Genomic DNA, 23464 nt, shown 5'->3' with positions numbered 1-23464 from the left:
CAAGCTATTTGAAGTTCATTTCAAACAACTCCAGCATAAAAGGAAATGTATGTAGCGTTCAAACTGCAGTCATTATAGACCTCACAGAAGGATTACATATTCATGTCGATAATGGAAGGAGCTTAAAGTGTATCTGGATGGACAACACTTCAATGAATTCCTTAAAATCCTTCTAATTAACTCGTTACGGTGTCAGGAGAAGCAATAGCTCTAATGAAATTTTCTGGTACATTTATTTGGAGGTCTAAATGAAAATGAAGTCAGTTTCCCCCCCCCATGTGTGCCCATGATATGCTCATGGTCAGATCTCAGGGTTAGAAAACACTCTGTTGTAACTGCAGTTGGCCTCTTTGGACAAAACGCCTTTTACAAACATTGTTTCCAAAGCAGGCTTTTAATAGGCCTGCTAGGCTTTAACAGACATCACAGTAAGAATGCCAGTAAGCTGAAAGTAACCAGGAAACGACATATAAAGCAAATACTTCAGGCTATACTAGAAGAATGACTGCATGGAACATGTGCCCGGAGCCCATGAGGTGTTAACTACTTTAAAATATTATAATTAGAATTTTGTTTTGGTATATTTACAAGATTAAAACAACACGACTTTCAGGAATAGCAAACTCTCACAAGCATCAAGTATGTTAATCACGGTGACACTATGTTCAGGTGGGATAATCGTATAAACGTTGGGGTTGGAATGTCATGGTGACACTTCATTAAACTAAAGACCTCTTTTAAATGGATTCTTTTATAAATTGTAAAATAATACTGAAAAATACTTCAGGAAAAGAAATCACAGATTCCTTAGTCCAGGCTAGTGAAATGAACATGATCATATCATACGGTATATGTTTTAAATAATATCTATGTTAAATATATAGCATCACCTAATGTTTTGTCCTTAAGTAGAGTGTAACACAAAACATAAAATACTGAAAAATATGAAATTATAAAAGAGACTGCTCAAGAGTAACTGACATTTAGACCAAAAAAAGAGGCTGCAATTTGGGATAAAGTGAAACAATGCTCACAATGTGGTTTGATGCCATCACAACAGAACCAGCTCAGCTGTGCTCAGATTCTGTGTGGCTTAGCTCATAGGGCATACTGGACAACAACAAGTCCAATCTTTGTCGGAGAGAACGCTTGATGCGTCTCTGCTGGATGTTTTGACTGAAGCGTGGATTGGAAGCTTTGAGGGCCCTTCTTAATATAACACTTGGAAGACCTCATGCAACAGGCCAACTTAATAATTGAGTCAGAGGATATGGCAGCTAATGTTGAATATAAACAGCAATGTGATAATCCAGCAATTTCAGGCACTATGAAGTTATCCTCGTGTGAAATGGGTTTACAGCGGGACTCCACCGGGATTTCCTTTGAGCTATTTAAGGACACGTACGGGACGTCAAATCTAACTTGCCTCGTTACATCCAGACACAACACAACGCAACGGAATATCATGCATGTTTCTGCTGTTATCAGTATCACAATAATAGTCCTTCATGTATTTCATAAGGAACCATATCTTCTCGCATATAGGCCGTATTTGTAACTCCAAAAATGATGACTGAAGGGTACGGTTTATATGCGCACAAGACTTGCTATACTCTTTTTCACCAGTAGATATGGGCAAAGTAACATTTACTATTTGTTGGTTATTTTCTGTTTTGCAGGGTCTCTATTGGAAAAACTACAATTTTGTAAATATGAATATGTGTCGCAGAAACCTTTGAAGAGAGTGAATTGTAAAATCCCAATTTTGTCATTCCCGGCTGATAAATTATGATGAATTTCGGCTCCAGCACCCCCCACGACCGATGTGAGGATAAGCAGTTCAAAAAATAAATGAATGAATAATCTCAATGTGTCAAATGGTAGCAGAGTTTCTGTAAGTGATGACAGAAAAAGAAGTGCGAGTTATAAATTTCCAATCCATCGCTCACACTCGATCATTGCGGTGAATGTGATGATGAGTCACCTCACACGCTCATTCTTTTTTTAATATTTGCCGGCAGCTGCAGTGACACTGTTGTTTTCCATCAGTTGCTGACATGTTACAAATCAGACAGAGCAGGTGGAAGAAAGGGGGCATGGCGCTTGAGGCTGCCGCAGTCCAATTCCATCATCAAAGCACAAATTGCATTTTCGATGCTTCCTTTTCAAACGCTCCTACGTGATGGACCTTATCGCTAAAGCACCCCACTTAAAGAGAAAGCGGACAAGGGGCAATGGAGGTGGTTGCTAAGTAACCTGTTGTGTTGTAACATTAACATCCAATGAAAATAGAAACCTGGTGTTTACCTAAAACACCCATATAATTTCAAAAGATCCCACTAGTGTGCTTATCATGTAAAATTTTCCATTCGGTCCACGTTCTAAATTGCATTGAATAATCTTGTTCTGCCACTTACTGTGCACTTAGAGGAGATTACATGTCCCCAATTACCATATTGCTCACATAGCAGCAAATAATGGCCAAGCTCACTAAGAAATGCAACCACGCCGCTCACTTTTACACCATTTGTTCAAACATAGATAAACCTCCTAATTAAACTTTTTTTTGTGTGTGTAAATCTTTCACCATGATTTTGGTGATTCCAGTCGTGCAGCGATTGCCCTGTTAACAAGACAAAATGGCACGTAAGACGGGCAGTGTCGAGTAGCACTTGTACAGGTTCATTAATATTGATCCCTGTATGGGGTTTATACCAAACAGTCTAATACCAATCCCCTACAATACATTCTTAAAAAGGGAAAACAAGACACGACAAAACCAAACAGTAGCTGACATGTATTTACCTCCAATGGCATAGGACACTGTAAAAACAAGCAGTTCCGACTCTTTGTCAAGCCAGCGGTGAACACAACATGCAAACTGTGTGTCATGTCATGCTGTGAAGCAAGTGTATGTATGCCTGTTTCTCACTGCTGTGTTAACACTAAGTCAATACTTGAAAGACTCTTATAAAATTCACTCCAGATGGATGAGAATAGACACATGACATCTATCGTCGTCATTTACTAAAGTAGGCAGTGGGTAGGCTGTTCTTTTTGAGTAAACAACAGAGATACTTCACTGATCCTGTCAAACCAGGTGAAAAGAAAAAGAGCAAGCCTTTGTTTGCTTTCCTGAAGGGGCAAACTTTGTGTTTTTATATATTAAAGATGCAAAGGAGCAATAGCCCAGAAAGACACATTGAAAATCGGAATACTCAGGACATATTAGAGTGAGGGGATTGCCGTGTTTGCGCAAGGGAAAATGGCCATTGGAAGTCATGCATCCAATGCCAATGTTTTGACCTGTTGTATGAGTCAAAACCAAAACCAAAGTCTGAATGTGAAGTGACAATGGGAATGTAGCAAACACACAAAAAAGCCTAGCTTTTTTCCTTTTCTCTTTTGATTAATTATTTGTTTGTGGTAAATATTTTATCAGGCTTGTGTAGCATCATATTACCACACCCATTGAAATTAAAAGCAAAATCCATCACTGTGAATGGGAGTGCAGAAACAATGACAGAGACCAATTTAGAATTTCTCACCAATAGAAGCCATACTTTATGTTGAATTAAACTCAACCAGTATATCGCTGCTGATGTAAAGAAATGGAAAGAACCAATAATCTATACTGGTATCAGTTTATAGTGAGTAGTAAAACTCACGTGTGCTGTGTGACATTTGGTCATGTCACATGCTGTTCTGTTTGTTCTGGTAGAGCATGTAGTTAAACAGTCTATGTCAATACGAGCAGGGGCTCACATATACTACTGTGCACTGATATAAAACTGCTAAGTAAAACTTAAATTAAAAAAGAAAAAGCTTATGCTCAGCTATAATTAAATTGCTACACCCGTGTTGATCATACGTGATATCAATGCTGGAAACTGATGTGCAAATGTGGGAGTAAAGTAAAATTGAACATCATAAAACACCATGTAGGAAGGCAGTAAACGAGATTGCTTCTGCATGCTGTCAAGATGACACAGTATTTAAACATTAGTTAAAAACTTACATGATCTAGCAACAATTTTGTACTAGCTATGATGCTTATTTAACTGTCTATTCTCATAGATTTGCTCAAAATGAGATTGCCCAAACAACTGTGAAACAAGGAAAATCCAAGCAGCGGTCTAAATTTAACAATTGCAGTGATAAATTACATCTGGAATGGGCAATAAAGTCATGAATAGCTTCTGTGAGGGGCATGCAGCACAATACAGTTTAACCCACTGTGAGCATTTGCCTTTGCTGCAGTGACCGTCCTGGAAACAAAACTGACTCACAGAAAATGGGTTGCTTCAAATAACATTGACATTGAACATAGAACTGCTGCTGCTTGGTGTCATCAGAAGTAGAAAATAAATCCAACTGTATTTAGAAATAAGAATAATAATTTGAAAAAAATGAAAAAAGGGGAAGAAGAGAAGAAAATGTGCTCACCTGCACTTGCTGGTAATCATCCAGTGTTGTGATGGCTTGTGCAGCCTGCACTCTCCTCGGATGGCTTCTGCCTGTCTACCAAACACGCACGGACACTGCACGCACATTCGCACAAAGCCCCGGCTGCGTCAAGCTGCAGTAGAGCCACTAGCCTTTCACAATAAAAGCACATAGCTCAGATGTCAGATTTATTTTTTAAGTGAATGTCCTCATGAAACAAAATATTTGCAGTATACAACAAAAATATTGTGCGATAATTGATATATTCCTATGTATGAAGTTCAGTATTTATGTTTTCCAATATTACTGTATTATATGACAATGATTTGTATATTTTGCTGAATATTACATGAAAATACTGTACATTTTATTGTTATATATGAAAAAACTGCACTGACTTATCACACTTAGATTGGATAATATGCTTACCCTTATTGTAAGCGTAGAACCCAAAGAGAAATAGATTTTTAAAAATAGAACAGTTGTTCAAAGCAATGTGTTTCATACACAGTGCAAAACAAATTTGTATGGATATATTTTCCTTTAAATCCATCCAACATTGCCTTTCAAGTACTTTTTAATGGAATATATACTGTTTTTACATCCAAGGAACGAAGGAGAATCCCCTTAATTGGAAATCCAACTTTTAAGTATCCATATCTCACAGTAGAAAGTGCAAAGGTAAAATTCGCTCTACACATGTGACACAAATCTGTCCTTTAATTTGGTGACCAGAACATCTGTATCTATCTTGAAAACTTATTCATCCTATCTTTCAATTTGACAATATTAGGAAGAGAAGTATAATTTGTATCTTTACCATGAAGAGTGGTAGTATGGCAACTAGTGTTGGGATCGGGACCGATACGTCACTGAAATTACATCAGTGTCGGAATATACTCGGAAAATTATGCATGTGTGATGCCTATTCTTCAAGATCTTGTTTTCAAACGCTGGTTTCCTTACCCAAGATGGCTGCCATTTACGCATGCCGCTGTGAAAAAATGAGCACTTGTGGTCCTTCTTAAGCACAAAGAAAAATATCCATTTACGTGGCATCCCATCAACATTCTGCTGTGCGTATGAGTGAGTTCGTCCTTAATTATTTTCCAATCCATTTGCTGTCAGCCCTCCCATTTTAAATTGATCGGACATTTAGCACCATCAATGGTAGCCAATGAGTTAAGCATGTCTGACCAAGTGATAATAGCAATGACTTTACATTCATGTATATGCTGTAATATTAAAGAAAAAATAAATCATTATATAATTGGTCAATACCTCTCTACCAGGTATTGGAATCCGAAGCCAAAAATGTCATTGATGCAACAATAATGGTTGTTAATTTCAGCAATAAAAAAGAGTGAATGCAAATTGCTAGTGGCAATATGCCCAAGACTGTCTCTCTGTCTAAAATAAATACTTTAAAATCACAATAAAAATAGACATGCCAAAAAAAAAACCTTCTCAGAGACACCCAATGTGGCTCTTAATACCACATGTCACAGTATAAGATTTTTGTTTTTGCTATGTGGTACTAAAATTAATCAAAACAAGTTTCTGAATGGTAATATTAGGTATAGCTCAATTTACGTTCATCAACGTAGTCGACGTGGAACAGGAGGAGCAGAAATCTTGTGTCTTGGAGGTCTTTGAGGAGGTGCTGGGGCCGGGGAAGAGATATAGCGCTTGTATGACATCTTATCAGACGCACTGTAAGACAAGGTGGTATATGTGCAACAATTACATTAGAATTAGGACAAAAACCAAGAATACAAATAAACGTTTTAAAGCGCTTAAAAGTAAAAAAAAGAGGCGAGAACTGAATTCTATGACGGCATGCAAAGCGGTTCTTGTAAATAGGTGAATTTCCCAAGTTTTGTCAGAAATATTCTTAATGTCCCCATTGTATGACAAGAAATGATGATTTTGCGAGCGCGACTAGGAGAGCCAAAAGGTCTCAATGGGATCTGGTGCATATTGTTGTGAAAAATATATTCCTATGTATATTTTGGGAGTATCAAATGCCATGGTGTTTTGTTAATGCTGACATTCTTTTAACTGGGCATACTAGGTTCATGATCGGACTGACCTTTGTGAGTTACGTGGAGGAATTCTGGGAGGAATTAGAGGAGCCGCTTCAGAAGGTCGCTGCATAAGAGGGAGGTTTTCTACAGAGTCCTTTGACCAAAAAAATAAAATAAATATTGCAACCTTTACATTGATAAAAGAAAAACAAACAATGACTTCTTAGGATGTACCTCCAAATCTGGATCCGTCCCACTACTGTAGCTTAAATTGCTGTGAGTGCTGAGACGGTTGCTCTCAGTACCTGATGTAAAGGAAAACGCGCTCAGTTGTGATGTCATCAGGCTCACATATAAAATCTATTAAAGTCTCATACAAGACAGGTATCATATGTGTATTGTTCAATTTTTGTACTGTTTAGAACGGTACTCGGACTTTTCGTCGAAAGACGTTTGGTCCGCGAACGTTTGGTCCCCGGACGTTTGGTCGACCGGACATTTGGTAGAACGGACGTTTGGTCGCCAGGTTCGCGAGTCCCGAGGTTTGAGTCACGAGACTTTCATTTGTTTAACCCTAACCCTATTCACTCAATGTTAAATAATAGTCATTAAATCCCTATCCACCCAATGTTAAAATCTATCAATTGCATGCAAAACCGTTCTACCAAACGTCCGTTCGACCAAACGTCCGGTCGACCAAACGTCCGGTCGACCAAACGTCCGGGGACCAAACGTCCGGGGACCAAACGTCTTTCGACAAAACGTCTTTCGACAAAACGTCTTTCGACAAAACGTCCGGTCACGGTTTAGAACAATTGTAAGCATGACAGTCAGACCCACTGGATGTACTGGATGTGCTTCCTGTCTTCCAGCTTCCTCTTTGGATAGACTGAGCTGTTGAAGAAGTTGGATGCACCATTCTAGGCGATCCGTCATATAAAGCACACTCCAGTGTCACGGTAGCTCCACAAATGGAGTTTCTCGGCAGTGGAGCACTTATGTTGTAATCTGATAAATGAGACATAATGTCATCCTTCTAATGAGTTTGTCTTGAGAATGCCATTTTAAACATCCATGGAAGATATTACCAAACTCTTTTCCTGTCTTGTCTCTCTCATTGTGGCGCTTGTTGATGCTCTCTCTTAAACGCTTCAGATTATCCTAAAGTGCAAAAACACAAGCAAGTTGCAATACTCCCTGATCATGAATAATTATTTCACTGATTGTGACCGTTTTACCTGTTGATAGCGCACTGAATTTGCTCTGCTCTCGTGGTCCAGCTGCCAAGCTTTAAATTCACGGACAGCTTCGTCCACAGTAATTTCTCCTACTTTGACCCTCTCTTGTAGGGTAATGAGCTGTCGCTGACCAGGGGTTTTCATCCCAGCAAAAGGGTCAAATAAAGGCATGGGGACTTCCATCGTAGGATGAACTGCAGGCAAGCAGATTTATGGAATAATACATTTAGGCAAAAAAAAGTGCTGCTCAATATTTTGTAAAGGTTTGCAGAAGTTCTCCATCTTGTGGAAGACTTCCTGTGTGTCGTTCCAGTTTTATCCAACTTTACAACGTCTTTTTCTTGAGTCTGTATCTGTTTTTGCTACTGCAACCAAGATGGCGCCGTTCAAGTGGCAGCCGGTGGCGGTAGCTCCGTCCACTCTTGTTAGTTTTGTGTTTTTGCTGCTTTTCTGTCTTAATGATTTGATTTGGTGATTCTTAATGATCCCATTTACTTTGCTGTGCTTTGTACTTTGTGCTTTTGCTTTGTTGTTCTGCGGCCTTTGCTGTCTAACTTGTAACTAACTATGTTTTTTTCTGCATTGCCCCCTCCTTACTGTCACAATGAAATTTCCCGAATACGGGATGAATAAAGTTATCCAATCCAATCCAAAAACTGACGCTCTACACGTGGGAACACTACATGTTCAAATGCATGGTAAGAAGGATTGGTGGCGGTTAAATGAACTCCAGAGATACTTGATTGGACGTCTGTCACCGTCAATGGCAGTGTAACATGATCACTCAATGACAGCTTTCCCAGTTCAAATGAATTTAATGTCTATGAAAAAGGAATTGGACAGTGAATGACTTAAGTTTTAACATAATTCACAACTTTGTTTGACACTGAAGGAAGTTAAAAGCATCCAAATGTTTAGCTGTAACATGTGAAGTAGATCAGTTATTTAAGTATATTTACCTTTCTGATATTCCGCTGTTTGACTTTGGGACATGGATTTATCTGAAAACACTGTCAAAAATAGAGTCAACGGTACATCACAGGAGCAAAACGAATTCGCAAAAGGTTCAAAGATTAAATGTAAAGTACCACGTGAAATATAAGCAATAGGCTTTTCAGGTTCAGGCTCAATTTCAGGTCTGGGAATTGGGGCTGGTGGCCGGGACAGGACGGGTACATTATCTTCATACACAGTATCATATATGTCTGTACTAGAGAGGTCGTACGGGTCAAACTCATTGTCAGTTTCATTCAGTTCAATGGTTTGGATTTGCTCTCCTTCATCCAAGACTTCACTGGTGTGAGGTTTTGCTGAGAGTCATGAAGGAAAAAAACACTTTATGTTCATTATTCACACACATTTTTAGGACAATATTCAAAGTTTGTTCACCTTGAAAAAATGTCCTCAACATAGCTTCTTCTGGATTTTCACCTATTGTAATCATCACTTCATCTAGAGGAAGAGTAGCAATATGATCACACTTGGTCCAATATGAACAAAAACTGATATATAAAAAAGATAATTACATAGGTCATCTGCACAGCCAGGGTTTATGTCCAACATTGACTCATACATGTCGCTAGGAGAGTCTGAGCTCTTGCTGGCTGACATCACTTCATAGTCCTCACCCACCTCATTTGGATATTGGTTGTGAGCCAAGGTACAGTACATTTTGAATCAAAAAATGGCAGTCAGAGTGTGAGGGAAAACAATAAAGCAGCTCATTTTTGGACTTACAATAAATCCATCAATAAACTGCCGGAGAGCTGCGAAGCCACTCTTTTCCGCCAGCGTGTTTGGATAATCTCCGTTCTTATTCATCACATTGTAAGCTTGCAGCGCTCCGGGAATCTGAAGGAGGAAACTGGTCAGCTTCTTTAGGCCGTATTTTGCAGCAAAGTGGAGAAGAGTGGGAAGTTCTTCATTGCGTTTATCTGAAGAATAAAGTGTATTAGTTATGAGGTCCGCTAGACAAAGGTCAACATGGCAGATGCCTCTGTGTGAAAGCCCCATTTTTTTTTAAAAATTTAAATTTGGAGATGAATTCTGAACCTATATTTTTTGTGGTAAGGTTAGAGGTAATTTGTCAACACAGTTGAGTTTTAACTGCATAAAATGCCATTGTTCATACATCCAATCCCATCTAAATGTCTGTATTATAGATTTACTTTATTTGCACCATATACAAACTCTCAATAGATGAGCCACAAAAAAATAATGTCTGCTTTTAATATTGGTTAAATTGTGTCAAACTACTTTGTTAGGAAATAAACATCTCTTGATTTGCATCAGGTTTTGTTTAAGTTTGATTGATTTAATAAGGGACAGCACATATGAATGAACATATCCCTATTCATGTTAAAGAACATATATATGTAAGTATGTAAGATTGCAGCCGAGGGCTAATTTCCATCTTTAGTCCCTTGTGTAGGGTTGAAGGTAAACGATGACGCATACAAATTCTAAATAATAACCCTCACAACAAAGTAGATTGTGGGAAGTTGAAAGTGAAAGTTGAAAAGTAGATCTTTGAGCAAAAAAAGTGTGAACGCCCATGCACCAAATGTACCATATAATCTGCATGTGTCATATTACTAGAACATGGGCAAATGTACTCTATGCCTTCCATGTTAACATTGTAACTTCTGAAATAACAAATACAATAAATATATATAAATATATGGATGGAGTTCTCTCATTTACTCATTTAAGGAATTCCCTCAAACAGGTTAGCAAGAATAGGTAAGTTGCACTCACAAGCTTCCATATTTTTTTCCTCTGTCTGCCTGATTCCAAACATCTGAAGACCTGGTGCTGGTGTTTTAGATTTTATGGAGTCAGTTAGAATGTTGTCCAAAATGTCAATTGAGTTGGCCCCTAAATTGAAAGCCTGGAAGAAAAACAAAACAGACTAAATATCAAAATATACCAAAAAATAGCATGGAAACTGAATATATAACACAAATCTGACCTGGCAGAGGAAATTTATAGGATCAGCAGCATTTTTGAGACAGCGGCTCACTTCTCCCATGTTGGTATAGTATGTGACACACTTCAAGCTTATACGTAATTGGTTTAAGCACAGAGTGAGGGACACCACACCTGCGGGCATGTCTAGCAAAAACATACATTTATTTACAAAAGTGATTTCAAATACTTTTCACTAGTCCCTTCAAAAAAGTCACTTTTCCACTGAACACACTAAAGAATTATTGTCAAGAGAACAGGTTAACCCGGTTTTATGATACACATTTTCAAAATATATGCCAGTGAGGAATATTAAATTCCAAAACAACCTACCAGGTGCAGTAAGACTTAATGTGTACTCATTCACAACAGTGCCTGGAACCGTTTTAGTTGAATTATTTTCAGAAGAAAACTCTACTTCTGATAATGGGAGCTCATCTATTTTTTCATTAAAGATGATAAAAAGGGTGTGGTCCACCTGAACAACAGAAGCAGATCAATATGGTCTGAAAAATGTTCATCTTTACACAACAGGCTTACCCCAGTTAGAAGTCGGGTTGGTTGGACAGTGAGGCATTTGATGTGTACGTGTGCACTTGTTTCATTGGTTACTGAAAAACCTGCATGCACACGTTCATACATCACTTCCTGTTTTTCATCAGAGTTGGAATCTCTTCTTGCGCAGGCCCCTGTGACATGCAGTTGTTCGGGGGCTATGCCTTTGTTTACTTGTTCAGCCTGTACTTTGCCTTTAAATAAGAAAGAAATAAGACAAAATCAGGCAAGTAAGAATAACAATGGGTGAAAAAAATATCTGTTGGTTTATGTTTGATAGCTGTTTTATCTTGTTATGGAGTGCAGAATTCAAATTCTGCCTTTTGAGCATCTATTTTGTTTGTTTCTTTGCATTCGGGATATGTTTGGAAGAGGTCAGTTGTTTTGAGGTAATGAGGTCAAAGGTCACATGGGTCAGAATTTCTAGTGGTTTGCTCATAAAGTGCTACTGTATTTTTTTAAATGTATAGTACAAGCACAAATCTTCTGCATGTAATAGTTTTTTAAAATAAAAAAAATAAAAAACAGGATCTCTTGTTCATAAACTGAAAAATTGAAATCACTTTTGAATTATGCACTCCAAGATTAGTGACCTTTTACATTTATTGTGTGTTATTGGAACATAACTAGAGTTTCGACCCTAATGAGGATAAAGCGGTTCAGAAAATGAATGAATGGATTCTTTGACTGTCACCGTCAGTAACAGCCAATGAATTAAAAAAATAAAAGGGTTGTTACATCCAGCAAAAGAAAAATTGTGTTTCCCATGGTCAGTCTACAACATATAAAAACTATCTTGATGAAATAGTTGGCCTACTGTTAGTGATGGTTTCCAATATGATGGAGACGTATACAGAAGGCTCATCCTCAGCGTGCATTTTCCTCCAGCTGGACCAGTCTTCAAAGACATCCGCCATCATGATGTCTTCTTCGGACACGCCACATAACAACGCCACCACTTTATGTGATGGGTGGAGCAGCGTCCGAAGGGCTCTCCGCAGCTCAGGCTCAGACATGAGGTCTATGAATGCCCCACTGAGGAGCAACAAGACACAGTTGAAAGTGACGAAATGGTCAAAGTTGTATTCGTGGAGCTGATCAGTTGGGTGAATGGTATGAAGCAAAACTGCATTTTGGCGGAACATCTTAGAGGATTTTTGTAGGATCTGCTTCAGATATATTGCCCATTCCTGAGCCTCGGCAGTGTGCAGAATTAGTAGTTTGTACGTTGAGAGGGATGCAGGAATAACTGTAGAAAAAGGGTTAAAATGTTGATGAGGTACTGTTCCTTTTATAAATGTAAAAAACTGAAAACATGTTTATTCAACAAATTTAAAGTGCAGAAAATCTGTTTACTTAATAGAAAAAACAACAAGTTCATTTATCTGTTTTTTGGCCCAATTAACTTAATATATTCAATTTACAGTTTATAATCAGAATAGTAAATCTTAAGTAGTTAACCCTGGGAAAAAAAAATATAGTCATTTTTTTTTAAATTGATCATAAATCAAGAACACACATGATACATTAAAGTAATAGTAAAATAGGGAACATTAGACAAAATAAACACCTATTAATATAACATATTAACATTTTTTTTATAACTAGTATTTTGTTTTCATTTAAATTTTAATACAAAACAGTTAATTCTCACTGATTTCATCAAGGACCACAACTTGATGAAAGCAAATGATTATCCTTATAATTACCCCCAAAAAGATTTTTTGCTTTTCCTGTGGAAAACAATAATACTAATCATAGTCCAACATTTCTCAGCAACTAGTTTGGAGTTCTCATTCCACATTTCAATCAAAAATATTAAGAGCAGCATAATATAAACAGGTTTTGACATGCTATTTTTATTAGCCGACTCGTCGACTCATCGCAAAAATAATCTGTGTTTAACCGACTATCAAAATAATCCTTCGGGGGGGGCATGCAGTAAATGACAGTCCATAAAACTGGAAATGTAAGTGTTAATTTGCATTAAAGCTCTTTCATTTCACCAATCCATGGAACATTTATCGCAATCCCTGTAATCATCACAAATATTATGATAATGATGTACAGTGGTGATATTATGCCTTCATTTCCCCGTAGCCGCTACTAGTGTTTATCAAGGTAATGTTCGACAACATACCAGCTGTCCGGCGGTGGAATGTCAAGGTGATTGGGCTTTGAGCATGAATGTCCGAACTGTTGGCTATTTGAGTGCACAGAGTCCACAAGGAATTGGACAAGCACTGCACTGTGTCAACAGCAGTCCGGGTAATTCAGTTTGACTCATTAAAGTGTTTAATCAGGTCAAGTTCACCTCTGTGCTCGCTAACTGGGAACGAAACCCAACACGTGTAATCGCCTTCATCACAGTTTGCCACTGATGGCTGTGCTGAGAGAGTTGACATGCACTTTATTTGTTAATGGGCTGCTGCCATGCGCCATCAACAGTCCAAGTTGTGAGACCAAGAAAAAAACGACTCATGAAAATAGGGCTGAAAGTTTTTCTTCCTCTTTTGCTGGAATCATACACAATGATTAATTCCATGAAATTCGAAATAAATCACATTACAATAAATTAGTTCTGGGCCAGGGTATGACAAAAATATGAGACAGTGAAGTATGGATCATTACAGAAAGATAAGTTGGCCCACTAACCTGATTCTCCTCCACGAGAGATGTGATCGTCCATGGCTTGGGTGTCTTGAAGGTGTCCAATCAGATTACGAGGATCATATCTTGAAAAAGTGGTCTTTTATTTCTTTCTACAACAAGCCAAGTTGTGTGGTTCGGCAAAAAGGAATGACGGCTTTCACTGGTTGATGTTATATATCAATAGAAACTTTCAGTTTCCTGATTTCAGAGACTCACCCCACTTCCTGAAACTGTTGAAGTGAGAAACACAGCACACATGACTAAAATAAGCAACAATTGAGTGACACATGCACTTGTCATTTTGTGTGTGAGCGACACTATACTACTATTGTTATCTCTTTCAATTTCATATTATAATAATTACTAAACAGACCGTAATAAAAAAAAATACAAACAACTTGAGAAGCATTGAAGTAGAGCAGATTTCAACCTAAGCAGCTAATTTCAAAGCATCGCCTTATTTGGTAGAATGGGCCCACCCTTAAGTGTGAATGAAGCAGGTTATAGCTAAATTCATTTTTTGACCTTTGCGATCTTTGAGCTCATTGCCCCCAAATCTAATCACCTCTTCGCTTTCATATTACAAACATATCCTCTATTGTTATTAATAATCCCTTTCTTCATTCTTACATTAACGCAGAGGTGTAAAGGTACATTACTTTCTTTTGTAGCTTTCTTCCATGGGCGGAAGTAATAAGGTAAAAGAGAGGCTTGTGAACAATTACCATTTGCAATTTCACATACAAAAAAATAAAAACACAAACACATCAATACCAAGCACACACAGATAAACATAAGCATAGTTTACCAAACAACCTTTTGTGTTTATAAAATATTTTGGATAGATGATACTGGCCTCCAGATTTCCCACAAGTGCTCACATAATGTCACCGCGATAAAACCAACACTAGAGGGAAGCAAAAAATCATTTACCAGAGTGGACAAGAATTCCTTTCAGTGACAACCATGTAAAAACTTAGTGCATTAAGTAATAAAAAAAATACTATTCGGCTCTTCAAATAAAATGAAAATATATATATACTTATTAATGCAAGAAATGCCTTTTGATACACTTCTATTTGTATTAAAGACAGTCATTGCATGCATAAAAATCTCTTTTTTTTTAACTGTTAACCTTTCAACTCGTCTCTTCATTCTTCTAAAGTGATTTTAAATTATTTTGTCATTTAAGGAGAGGTTCAATCCATTAAAACTTGTAGACATTGTAAACCTTGTTAGTTCAAATGAATTAAAGTTCTAATGCTGATATTAGCAGCCAAAAAGTTAAATATCATCAAATTTAATACCCAAGGTCTAATACTAAGTTTTTATTGTGTTAACATAATGTATTAAAAAAGGGTATAAAAAAAACTGAAAACCAAAACCTAAGCATTTAACTGATGCTTTCAAGGCCTGGCTTCTTTGCCCTACCTTGACTGCTCCAAGTATTACTGCTTATTAAAGTAAATTACACAGCATATACTCATTGTCGTAATATTGTGGCAGCTGAATTATTAAAGTTTCATCATAGCACTGCTACTTGAGCACAAGTAAGCTACATGAAAGCCTCAATTTAACCAATCAGTGAAGCTTTGGACTGTGTGTGGTTTCTGAGGTAAAACACATTTTTATTTAAGTGTGGTTGAAAGTGTTTAAGGCTACACGAGTGGAACATTTTCCTCAGAATGATGTTTCCATATCTGGACAAGGCGAAAGCCAATGAACACACAGCAATTGCATTAAATAACCAGATCTTTTGGCACCCCTTAAAGATTCTGCAGTAATACATAAAATAGTTCTCAGCAGCATCCAACCACCGAACCGCCACATTTCTTTTTGAAGATACCTTACATAACCAAATAGAGTTCTCAATGCAATGCCCAAAAAAAGATCTTCACCAGCCAATTCCATATTTATAGGTTGGTGTAGTTTTTTTGTTGGCATCACCTGTGTATTTGCAATGGATCCAATCAAAGTTTCCTAATACGGTAGTTACAAAAGACAGCTAGCTATTCACTTGCCTTACAATAAATCCAGACCGTGACATCAATTTACTTAGCTTTGCAACTCTCCAGTTATACAATTAGTTTGGTTTCTACTTTGACCTTCTGCTATGGGGACCTTTTAATGACTGTGGCAAAAGTTCACTCTTTGGCTTTTGAAGCTCATTGTGAAGAACAGGGTGATCCATGACCTGTATTTAAGAACAATTTCCTGTGGAAAACGAATCCCCTAATTTTTTATAACCCTGCTATTAGACGCCATGTGCATGACCGTCCCGTTACCTTTTGTTTGGTCTCTTTTAAAACCACTATCTATTAGGTGGCTCAAGTTAAATCCCTACAGCCTGAGTTTAATAAGACAATATTTTGCTCCTTTATTTTAACCTTGTTATCCAATCTCAATATCTATTTTTTTTCCCTTGCACACAGCATCTGCTCAAAAATGTGTTGGCTCAGAACGAAAGACATAAGCGTGTATTTTAAGTTATTCTGCAAAAAGGGTAACTTAATTATTAATAATTGTTTAGTTTTATTTAGTTTAGATTCCCCCCCTCTAATTCATTCAGATTTTCAATGTGTTTATTGTTTTATAAAATGTTTAGTAGTTTAGTTCTTTCCTTGCCATTGAGAGACGTCCAATAATGCGGCTCTCTTTATCCTTTAGATGGGAATTTAAATTACTAGTTTATTATAGTGGAAGTCTAATCCATTTGAAATGAAAAAATGTGTTTACCTGTCCTTTATTTCAATACTTGAGAGCTTGAAACCTTTTTGTGGAATACCCACACTTGGTCAAGGTATCTCTACCGGCCCCCGAATAAATTGAGTTTAAAAGCAAGATTAGATCAGGCATTCGAAATCCCAAGAAGTTGTCGACTAAAATAAGGAGTTGTATTTCCAATGTTGCTGCTATTATTGTTTTCTGACCTTCTCATTTACTGTACTTCCCCATCTTAAAAACACTCCAGGTTATTATTACCAGTGCCTTGCCATTTGTTTGGGAGACTTTTAAAGTGGCGGAAACTCGAAATAAAGCCCGATCTGGAGACACGGGGTGCAATCTTGAAATGGAAAACTGAAATGGGGAGTCTCTAGTTCAAATGTTATTTGGATGATAGCCTGCAAAAGAAAGAGAGTGTGTTTGGTTTCTCATTGAGAGTCACCAGCAGGGCTCATTGTGATAAGAAAATAAGTCTAATGTTACCTGATCTGGTATAATGCCGACCAATTACCACTCCATTGCACTTCATTACAGGACTGTAATAGGGCCTGGGGTCAGGGTTTGAGAAGTAGCAGCACAGGGAAATTGAGTGGTCATTGATAATATGATAAACCAATGGCGAATGGGATCCTCCAACAAATTATTGAAATTTACAGTAGGTAGAGGAGGAAATACTATAACCTCATTTGCTAAGCAGCTGGCATGCACTTGTATAAGTGCTCTAACACAATGAAAGGCATGGTGAAAGAAATTCAAAACGATCACACTACTTCTTTTTTTTTGCTCTTAGTAGAAAAGCACTTTACGGTAAAAAGAAAATTGAGTCCCAACACAGATAGGCTAATAGAACATAAAGAATTCAAGAAAAGAAAGGAAGAAGACGTACCCATTTGTTTGCTTTAAACCATCCTTAAAGGGGGCCCCTAGAATAAATAAAGCAAATAAACTGGCATCAGACATATATTTTCAATCCATCTAGGTAATCAGATTCTGTTTACCTGAATGGGAACTATTCTAAAATGTTATTAAACTTTAAATGGAGTTTAGGCATGGAATAACTAGGAGCAGGAAACGATGAGCAAACAGGAGGATAAGAATCCAATTACTATTAAGCAAGCAATGCATTGACTGGTAAAGAGGGAAATAGCTTTGACATTTTCCACAAGCGCGGCTCCCACCTGACAACGTTGTCGTACGAGCCCGCAGCAAATTCAATTCAGCAGATTGTAGACATGCGCTCGCCACAATAGACGTGTGTGGTGCTGCAGTACTTACAGTAGTATACTAATTGTAAAAAATAAGTGCTCTCTGGATTAGTAGTAAACGACAAGATGAAGGGAATTTTTTTGAAAAACAACGACAAATCTAGCAAAATGTACTTCAGAAATGAACAGAAAAGTAGGTGGTGAATAATTGGATTGGAATAACTGCAGACAATACGTTCAAAATGTGCCTTTTCTAGAACACTTCATCACGTCCTCACCCGATAATGAAGGAAATATAACTTATGAATCATTTACAAGACCTGTTAAATTTATCTCCCATATCTAAATAGGCAATATATTGAATGCATGCTTCATTGATCAAAACTGTTGTGGAACAACTTATCGAGGAACCATCTTTAACTCCTATTTAAAGATTATTTTGCTTTCATCTACAGTCTCCACTCAGCTGAAAACCACTACAACATGATAAGACAGTCAATTTGGATGTCAGCTCTGTAATCACACTGTCCACTAGATAAGTGCAACTTTTATTTATTTTATATTGAGTCCCTATTCGTCTAGTTGAAGATAATAGTTTCATTTTCCAGACAAAGTTTGCCACTTATCCTCATTGTGGAGCAAATGTGACACATTTCTACTTCATTAGGATTCGCTGGGTTGACAAAGATTGATTCACGTGATGAATTCACAATGGCTAAAGGAATAAGAAAGCTTTTCACCTTCCACCAATGTCTTTGTGTGTCTTTTAATCGTATATTTATGATTAGAGGTGACATCAAATGAACATAGATAAATAACCCCATATGCAAACACATTATATTTATGATTTCAGCACATGGATGAGGACTACGTATTAATATTTCACGTGATACACAATTTGGATTGCAGTATTCTTTGCAAGCTTATTACGGGTAATGAAAATAAATGAATGAGAAAAATTGCTAAAATCAATAATAACAAAAAATAAAAAAGCTATTCTAGTTCTGTTATATTTGTCTTGACAGTGTGCAGCAGAGGGCAATTGAAAAGATGGAAAAAGAAGAATGAGAGGCAGCTAAAGCTTGTATGGAATAACAGAGAAACTTAAAAGTCAGATCAGGGAAAACGAATATCTGAGTATGAATTAAATCAATTTCTTTGTTTGTGACTTAAAGAAATCTTCAATTAGAGTAACTTTGGGAAGGCATGTGTCGATAGTTCTTGCAAACCCTGATCAGAACCATTTCTGAACGATGTCTCCGGGGGTTCTGTCAAGCACTCTTTATGGTTGGACTGGAAAATGAACTCTCAACTTATTTCTGATTTATTTATGTTTTTCTAGAGTAATAGTTTTTTTTAGAGTAAAAAGCTTGGGTCTGCACTTCCACTAAAGAGCACAAGAGGTCAGAGTTCCACTACAAATCCAGAGGATTTAATCTGTGCTCCTCATGTACTCTTTGTTCTAAATTCAAACCAATCCTTGAAATAAGTTTGCTTCTAACATCATTAACTAGGTCTTTAAACTATAATGAAAAGAGCAAAATATTTCGAAATTTAAAATGATTTAGGAAGATCCAAATCTAAAACCTAATGTAATACTCTGACATATGACATTAACATTGATATTATTAGGTCATGACCAAAAAAGGACTTGTATATAGATACATAGATGTATATAAAAATATAGGAAAAAGGTTTCGGCCACTGACACAAGTCAGTATCAAAATACTGCGTGCAAGTAGGTTTTGTCCGTAGTATTACTTTTAGCAATACGTGACGCATTGAAAAGCTGATATGAACTGTGAAATATAACATCCATAAGCTTTAGCAGTCAGTTCATCAAAGCTTATGTCCACAGTGCATGGTGTGAGTCTGTAAGCTGTTGTACTGCTGCAAACTGACCACTGAAGATAAAGCACACTGAAGGAAATGGTTTACTGGAATTTACCATCTGATCAGTGATATCTCTCTTGTTTGGAAGAGGTTTGTGCATGTGCTGTTTTCAGCAGAGTTTGTGCAAAATGAAGATCAACTCTCCGGGCTGTATTTTATATAATGTAATATATATAGTTAAATATGAAAAATTTAAAAAAAATCACATCTCCTATAAACCTGAATTTACTAAATTCAGAGGGTGATATTAACATTTCATTGCATGCTTATAAAAATAAAATTCAAGTTTTTAATTCCAACAATTCCTACTGGAAAAAACAGGTCAATTTGTTCATTCTTTCGCTTGTGCAAATTTGTCATTACATGCATGATGTAAATTTGACCTCCTACTTTGACCACATTCTAATTTATTAGCTTGTACAAATGTCAAGACAAATGACACATTTTCGCAAAGAAACATAACTTTATCAAATTTAGGAAACAGCTTGAGCAGGAACCACAAATCCATGCCTAAGACGAACAAAAATATCAGTCTTCCATTTATGCTAATCTGTTGTCCCATTTTGGCTGAGAAAAATGGATTTGGTTATTCAAGCTGTTACTACCTCTTTCACCTGTGTCACTTACAACATTAAGACTCAGAGGATTACAAGGAAAATCAATAAACAGGTTACATGTATGTGGTGATACTATCTCTGTGGGAGCTTACGCTATTCTATGTGTGATGCTATTCCATTACGGCAATGCCCAATCCAATAATGCTGAGAGCCGTCTCCGGCTTTTTGAAAGCAAATTCAGTAAGCAGGACTCCACTGTCCGATCCACTATGAACATTCACAAGGTCGAAACACAAGTAAAGCACGCCGAGACAGATGAGTGAGATTTTGAAGCCTCTGCAGAAGGAGAGTACGGAGGTGGTGGGTCCGACGACTCTGCTTCTATAGAAAATATTTTACTTAGGCCAAGATTTCATGACATACAAATTCTCTGTTACAAAGATGCATCGCAACAGTGACACCGATGATGGTGGTGATACTGATGATGTTAAAGGCTACATATAAACATATAAACAAAGGACATACCCTATTACAAAGATGCATGGTTTTAAACCGATGGCTGTGATGTGGATGGTCTCTATGACATGGGCATGACACGGATTGAAGGTGATGTCATAGATGTGATACATTATTTGATTACTTTTCAAGATTATTTCACATCCACTATGGATTAGATATTTAAAAAAAACTCACGCAAATTAGCACTAGTATTTAGCATTGGCGAGTTCGTTGATCTCGGAGCAAAGAGCGACAGAACATACGGACAGACTACTGTTCCGCTCTCCAGCTCTTAACAAGCATAGTAATACATCAGTCAAAAGCAATAATTTTACTCTTAATGAAATTCCAATTTGCCTTCAGAGCATTTCACGTTGACATTTTCCACATTGCATCAGCGGCTTGATAAAGTTTTTAAAATGCAAAAACACATCTAAGAGGCTAAAGAGCAGCCCGGGTGTCAGCGTGCCTGGCAGAGGACTATGGTACTTAATTTTTATCGCCACATGCCCAAGGCATTGGAAGCCTGAATGTAACATTGGCTCCATTTTCATTATCATCATATGATTATGGATTTTACTGCATTTAGCTGATAATACAATTCGGCGCTCACCTTAAAAGTGGTGGCTCCGAGGTTTCATTTCTGCCCAAATGAAATTTTCATTTGACAAACAAGTATAATTAGGCTGCACTTCTCATTCAGTGTCAGTCTGTTTTCTGATTGAACTTAGACCAATTTGGTGCCACTAAATGAGTTTGAATAATTTCCATTCTGAATGTCTTGGGGACATTAGCTGTAGGAGTGCTAAGTGGCAGCATGCTTTTTGAAGTTGCTGATTATTTGAGTCCACCCTAGTCCACCTATATACATTTTCAGCTAACTTCAAAGTTAACAAAGGAAGAAAAAAAAAGCTCCACACAGCCTACCTTAGAGTACAATGAAAAAGTGAGTGTTTTTGCCCAGGTCTAGAAGGCAAAGTGAAAATTACTTTAATAAGTGTGTAATGTATTTCGTTAACTCCAATCCTCTTGCTTTTCCACTTTATTTCTTTGATGTACCCGCTTTATTTTGAACTCAATGAGTGGATTTGATTCCGAAACTATACACGTAAGAACTAATATTGCAATGGAATCATATTAAACCTCCTAATTGTTACATGTAACATCTGAATTAACTGGCTCTAATTTTAACTCCCTGATATTGACAACAACAATTTACTTTAGCACTCAGTGCTAAGAGTTAATACCTTATGAAGTTTTACTTAGAGTGCGACAGATTGCTGCGGTTTAAATGTACTTAATAGCATTTCTGGAAAAAAAGAAATTGGGTTTCTATAGACACCAAAGTTTATTTTCTAATGGGTATACCAGATTAACTTGAGTCTAAATAGTAACTACTTCAAATGGGTTAATCCAGTCCTTCTCACCAAAATACAGAAATAAATTGAATGTGACGAATAGGTTGTGTAAACCATGCGAGGGCAACGGCAATTGGGGATCACAAAATGCAATGTAAGATTGATGAGAGGAAATGGGGATTTTAAGAATGGGATTCAAATACGGGAGCAGGGGTAAAAAGAGAATAATTTATGTGGTTAAAAGACTGCTGTATGTCAATAAGGAACAGAATTACATTCCATTATCATAAATACAGGAAGCCAAATAGTGGCTGGGTTAAAGAGAAGCTGAAGAATGAGACAGTTATCCGCGGAAAGAGCGATTTTTCTCTCCACAAGGATAATCTCCATCTCTTCCAAAGATAATTTCATTGGGTAAAGGTTTTCACATCGCAGCAAGGGCTGACGGTGGTGTTCTCATAGGGAAACCGTTCTTAAAGTTCAATGTGCTGTACACGTTTCACAGTGCTGTCCACTTATACTACGTACAATTAGGCCAATAGGAAACAATTCTAAATAAATCTTAGTTAAGCAACTTGGTTAACTGATTTAGAGCCACTGATGGTAATAGATATCAAATCCATTTTGACTTGGAGTCTACAATAATACATTAGGACTTCAAATCTGTCCGGGGACGAATTTTTATCTTTCCTGACTCTCTGCCTGTCTTCGTAAATTCTCATTAGACTTAGTGCCATCATCATCTCGAAGCTCACCTTTAGCTAACAAGCTGTCGCATAAACAAAGTTGAAAAAGTCATGAGAATATAATGATAAACTGTCATCTCCCCTGGTAAGGATTTTCAAAGATTGAATCTCTGCAAACGCACTCCACAAACACTGATAAAACCAAAATCGGACTGTGGTATCTACAACCCACAGTTTGCGTTGCTATCCATAAAAAGCCGCTTAGCCTTGGCAGCTGGTGCATATTTGGATGATTCCAGTGACAGCACAGCAAAAAGATACTACCACCAACTGCAGTTCAGAGCATTGCTACTGTAGAGCAGGGGTGCCAAATTTATGTTTGTTATGGGTCACATCATAACATTTTTTTCTCCACCAGTCCACGCTAAATAAACTAAATTACAGCAAATTGTTTATCAAGTAAGTCAACAGTTATTTTAATAGTCAAATTGTTTAGACGTTGTTGACCAAAAATGCTCACTATCCTCATTTATTAGCCTCTTTATTCGAAAATTGTTTTTAATTTTTAATTTAAAAACATTACTTACATATTTAATAATAGTAAATATGATTTTTTATCTTTTTCTTATTATTATTAGTTTTTCCATTTAGGAAAGGG

The 23464-nt window shown here is 37.1% G+C and overlaps 2 protein-coding genes across 7 annotated transcripts in view; both read right to left on the bottom strand.

Moving 5' to 3' along the window:
- Positions 1-4685, bottom strand: part of sorbs1 (sorbin and SH3 domain containing 1) — a 38780-nt gene extending 34095 nt beyond the window's left edge. For all 6 annotated transcript variants that reach the window (XM_077612962.1, XM_077612966.1, XM_077612967.1 and 3 more), the window contains exon 1: positions 4447-4685. In XM_077612962.1, the coding sequence (XP_077469088.1) occupies positions 4447-4553 (107 nt within the window). In that variant the 5' untranslated portion in view covers positions 4554-4685. The remainder of the gene's footprint in view (positions 1-4446) is intronic.
- A 463-nt stretch (positions 4686-5148) lies between these two features.
- The window catches only part of pik3ap1 (phosphoinositide-3-kinase adaptor protein 1), a 76273-nt gene continuing 57957 nt past the window's right edge, over positions 5149-23464 (bottom strand). Inside the window, exons 7-24 of the mRNA XM_077612969.1 lie at positions 16816-17532; positions 13889-14115; positions 12051-12482; positions 11219-11427; positions 11012-11156; positions 10683-10825; positions 10469-10601; positions 9449-9645; positions 9238-9343; positions 9101-9163; positions 8800-9021; positions 8671-8721; positions 7712-7905; positions 7562-7634; positions 7314-7481; positions 6708-6778; positions 6539-6627; positions 5149-6159 (exon numbers count right to left, since the gene is read on the bottom strand). Coding sequence (XP_077469095.1) covers positions 6045-6159; positions 6539-6627; positions 6708-6778; positions 7314-7481; positions 7562-7634; positions 7712-7905; positions 8671-8721; positions 8800-9021; positions 9101-9163; positions 9238-9343; positions 9449-9645; positions 10469-10601; positions 10683-10825; positions 11012-11156; positions 11219-11427; positions 12051-12482; positions 13889-13922 — 2445 coding nt within the window. The 5' untranslated portion in view covers positions 13923-14115; positions 16816-17532 and the 3' untranslated portion in view covers positions 5149-6044. The remainder of the gene's footprint in view (positions 6160-6538; positions 6628-6707; positions 6779-7313; positions 7482-7561; positions 7635-7711; positions 7906-8670; positions 8722-8799; positions 9022-9100; positions 9164-9237; positions 9344-9448; positions 9646-10468; positions 10602-10682; positions 10826-11011; positions 11157-11218; positions 11428-12050; positions 12483-13888; positions 14116-16815; positions 17533-23464) is intronic.

The sequence above is a fragment of the Stigmatopora argus genome, chromosome 11, assembly GCF_051989625.1.
Source record: "Stigmatopora argus isolate UIUO_Sarg chromosome 11, RoL_Sarg_1.0, whole genome shotgun sequence".
In the NCBI taxonomy this organism is placed as follows: domain Eukaryota; kingdom Metazoa; phylum Chordata; class Actinopteri; order Syngnathiformes; family Syngnathidae; genus Stigmatopora; species Stigmatopora argus.
This window is presented reverse-complemented; position numbering and strand designations above follow the sequence as displayed.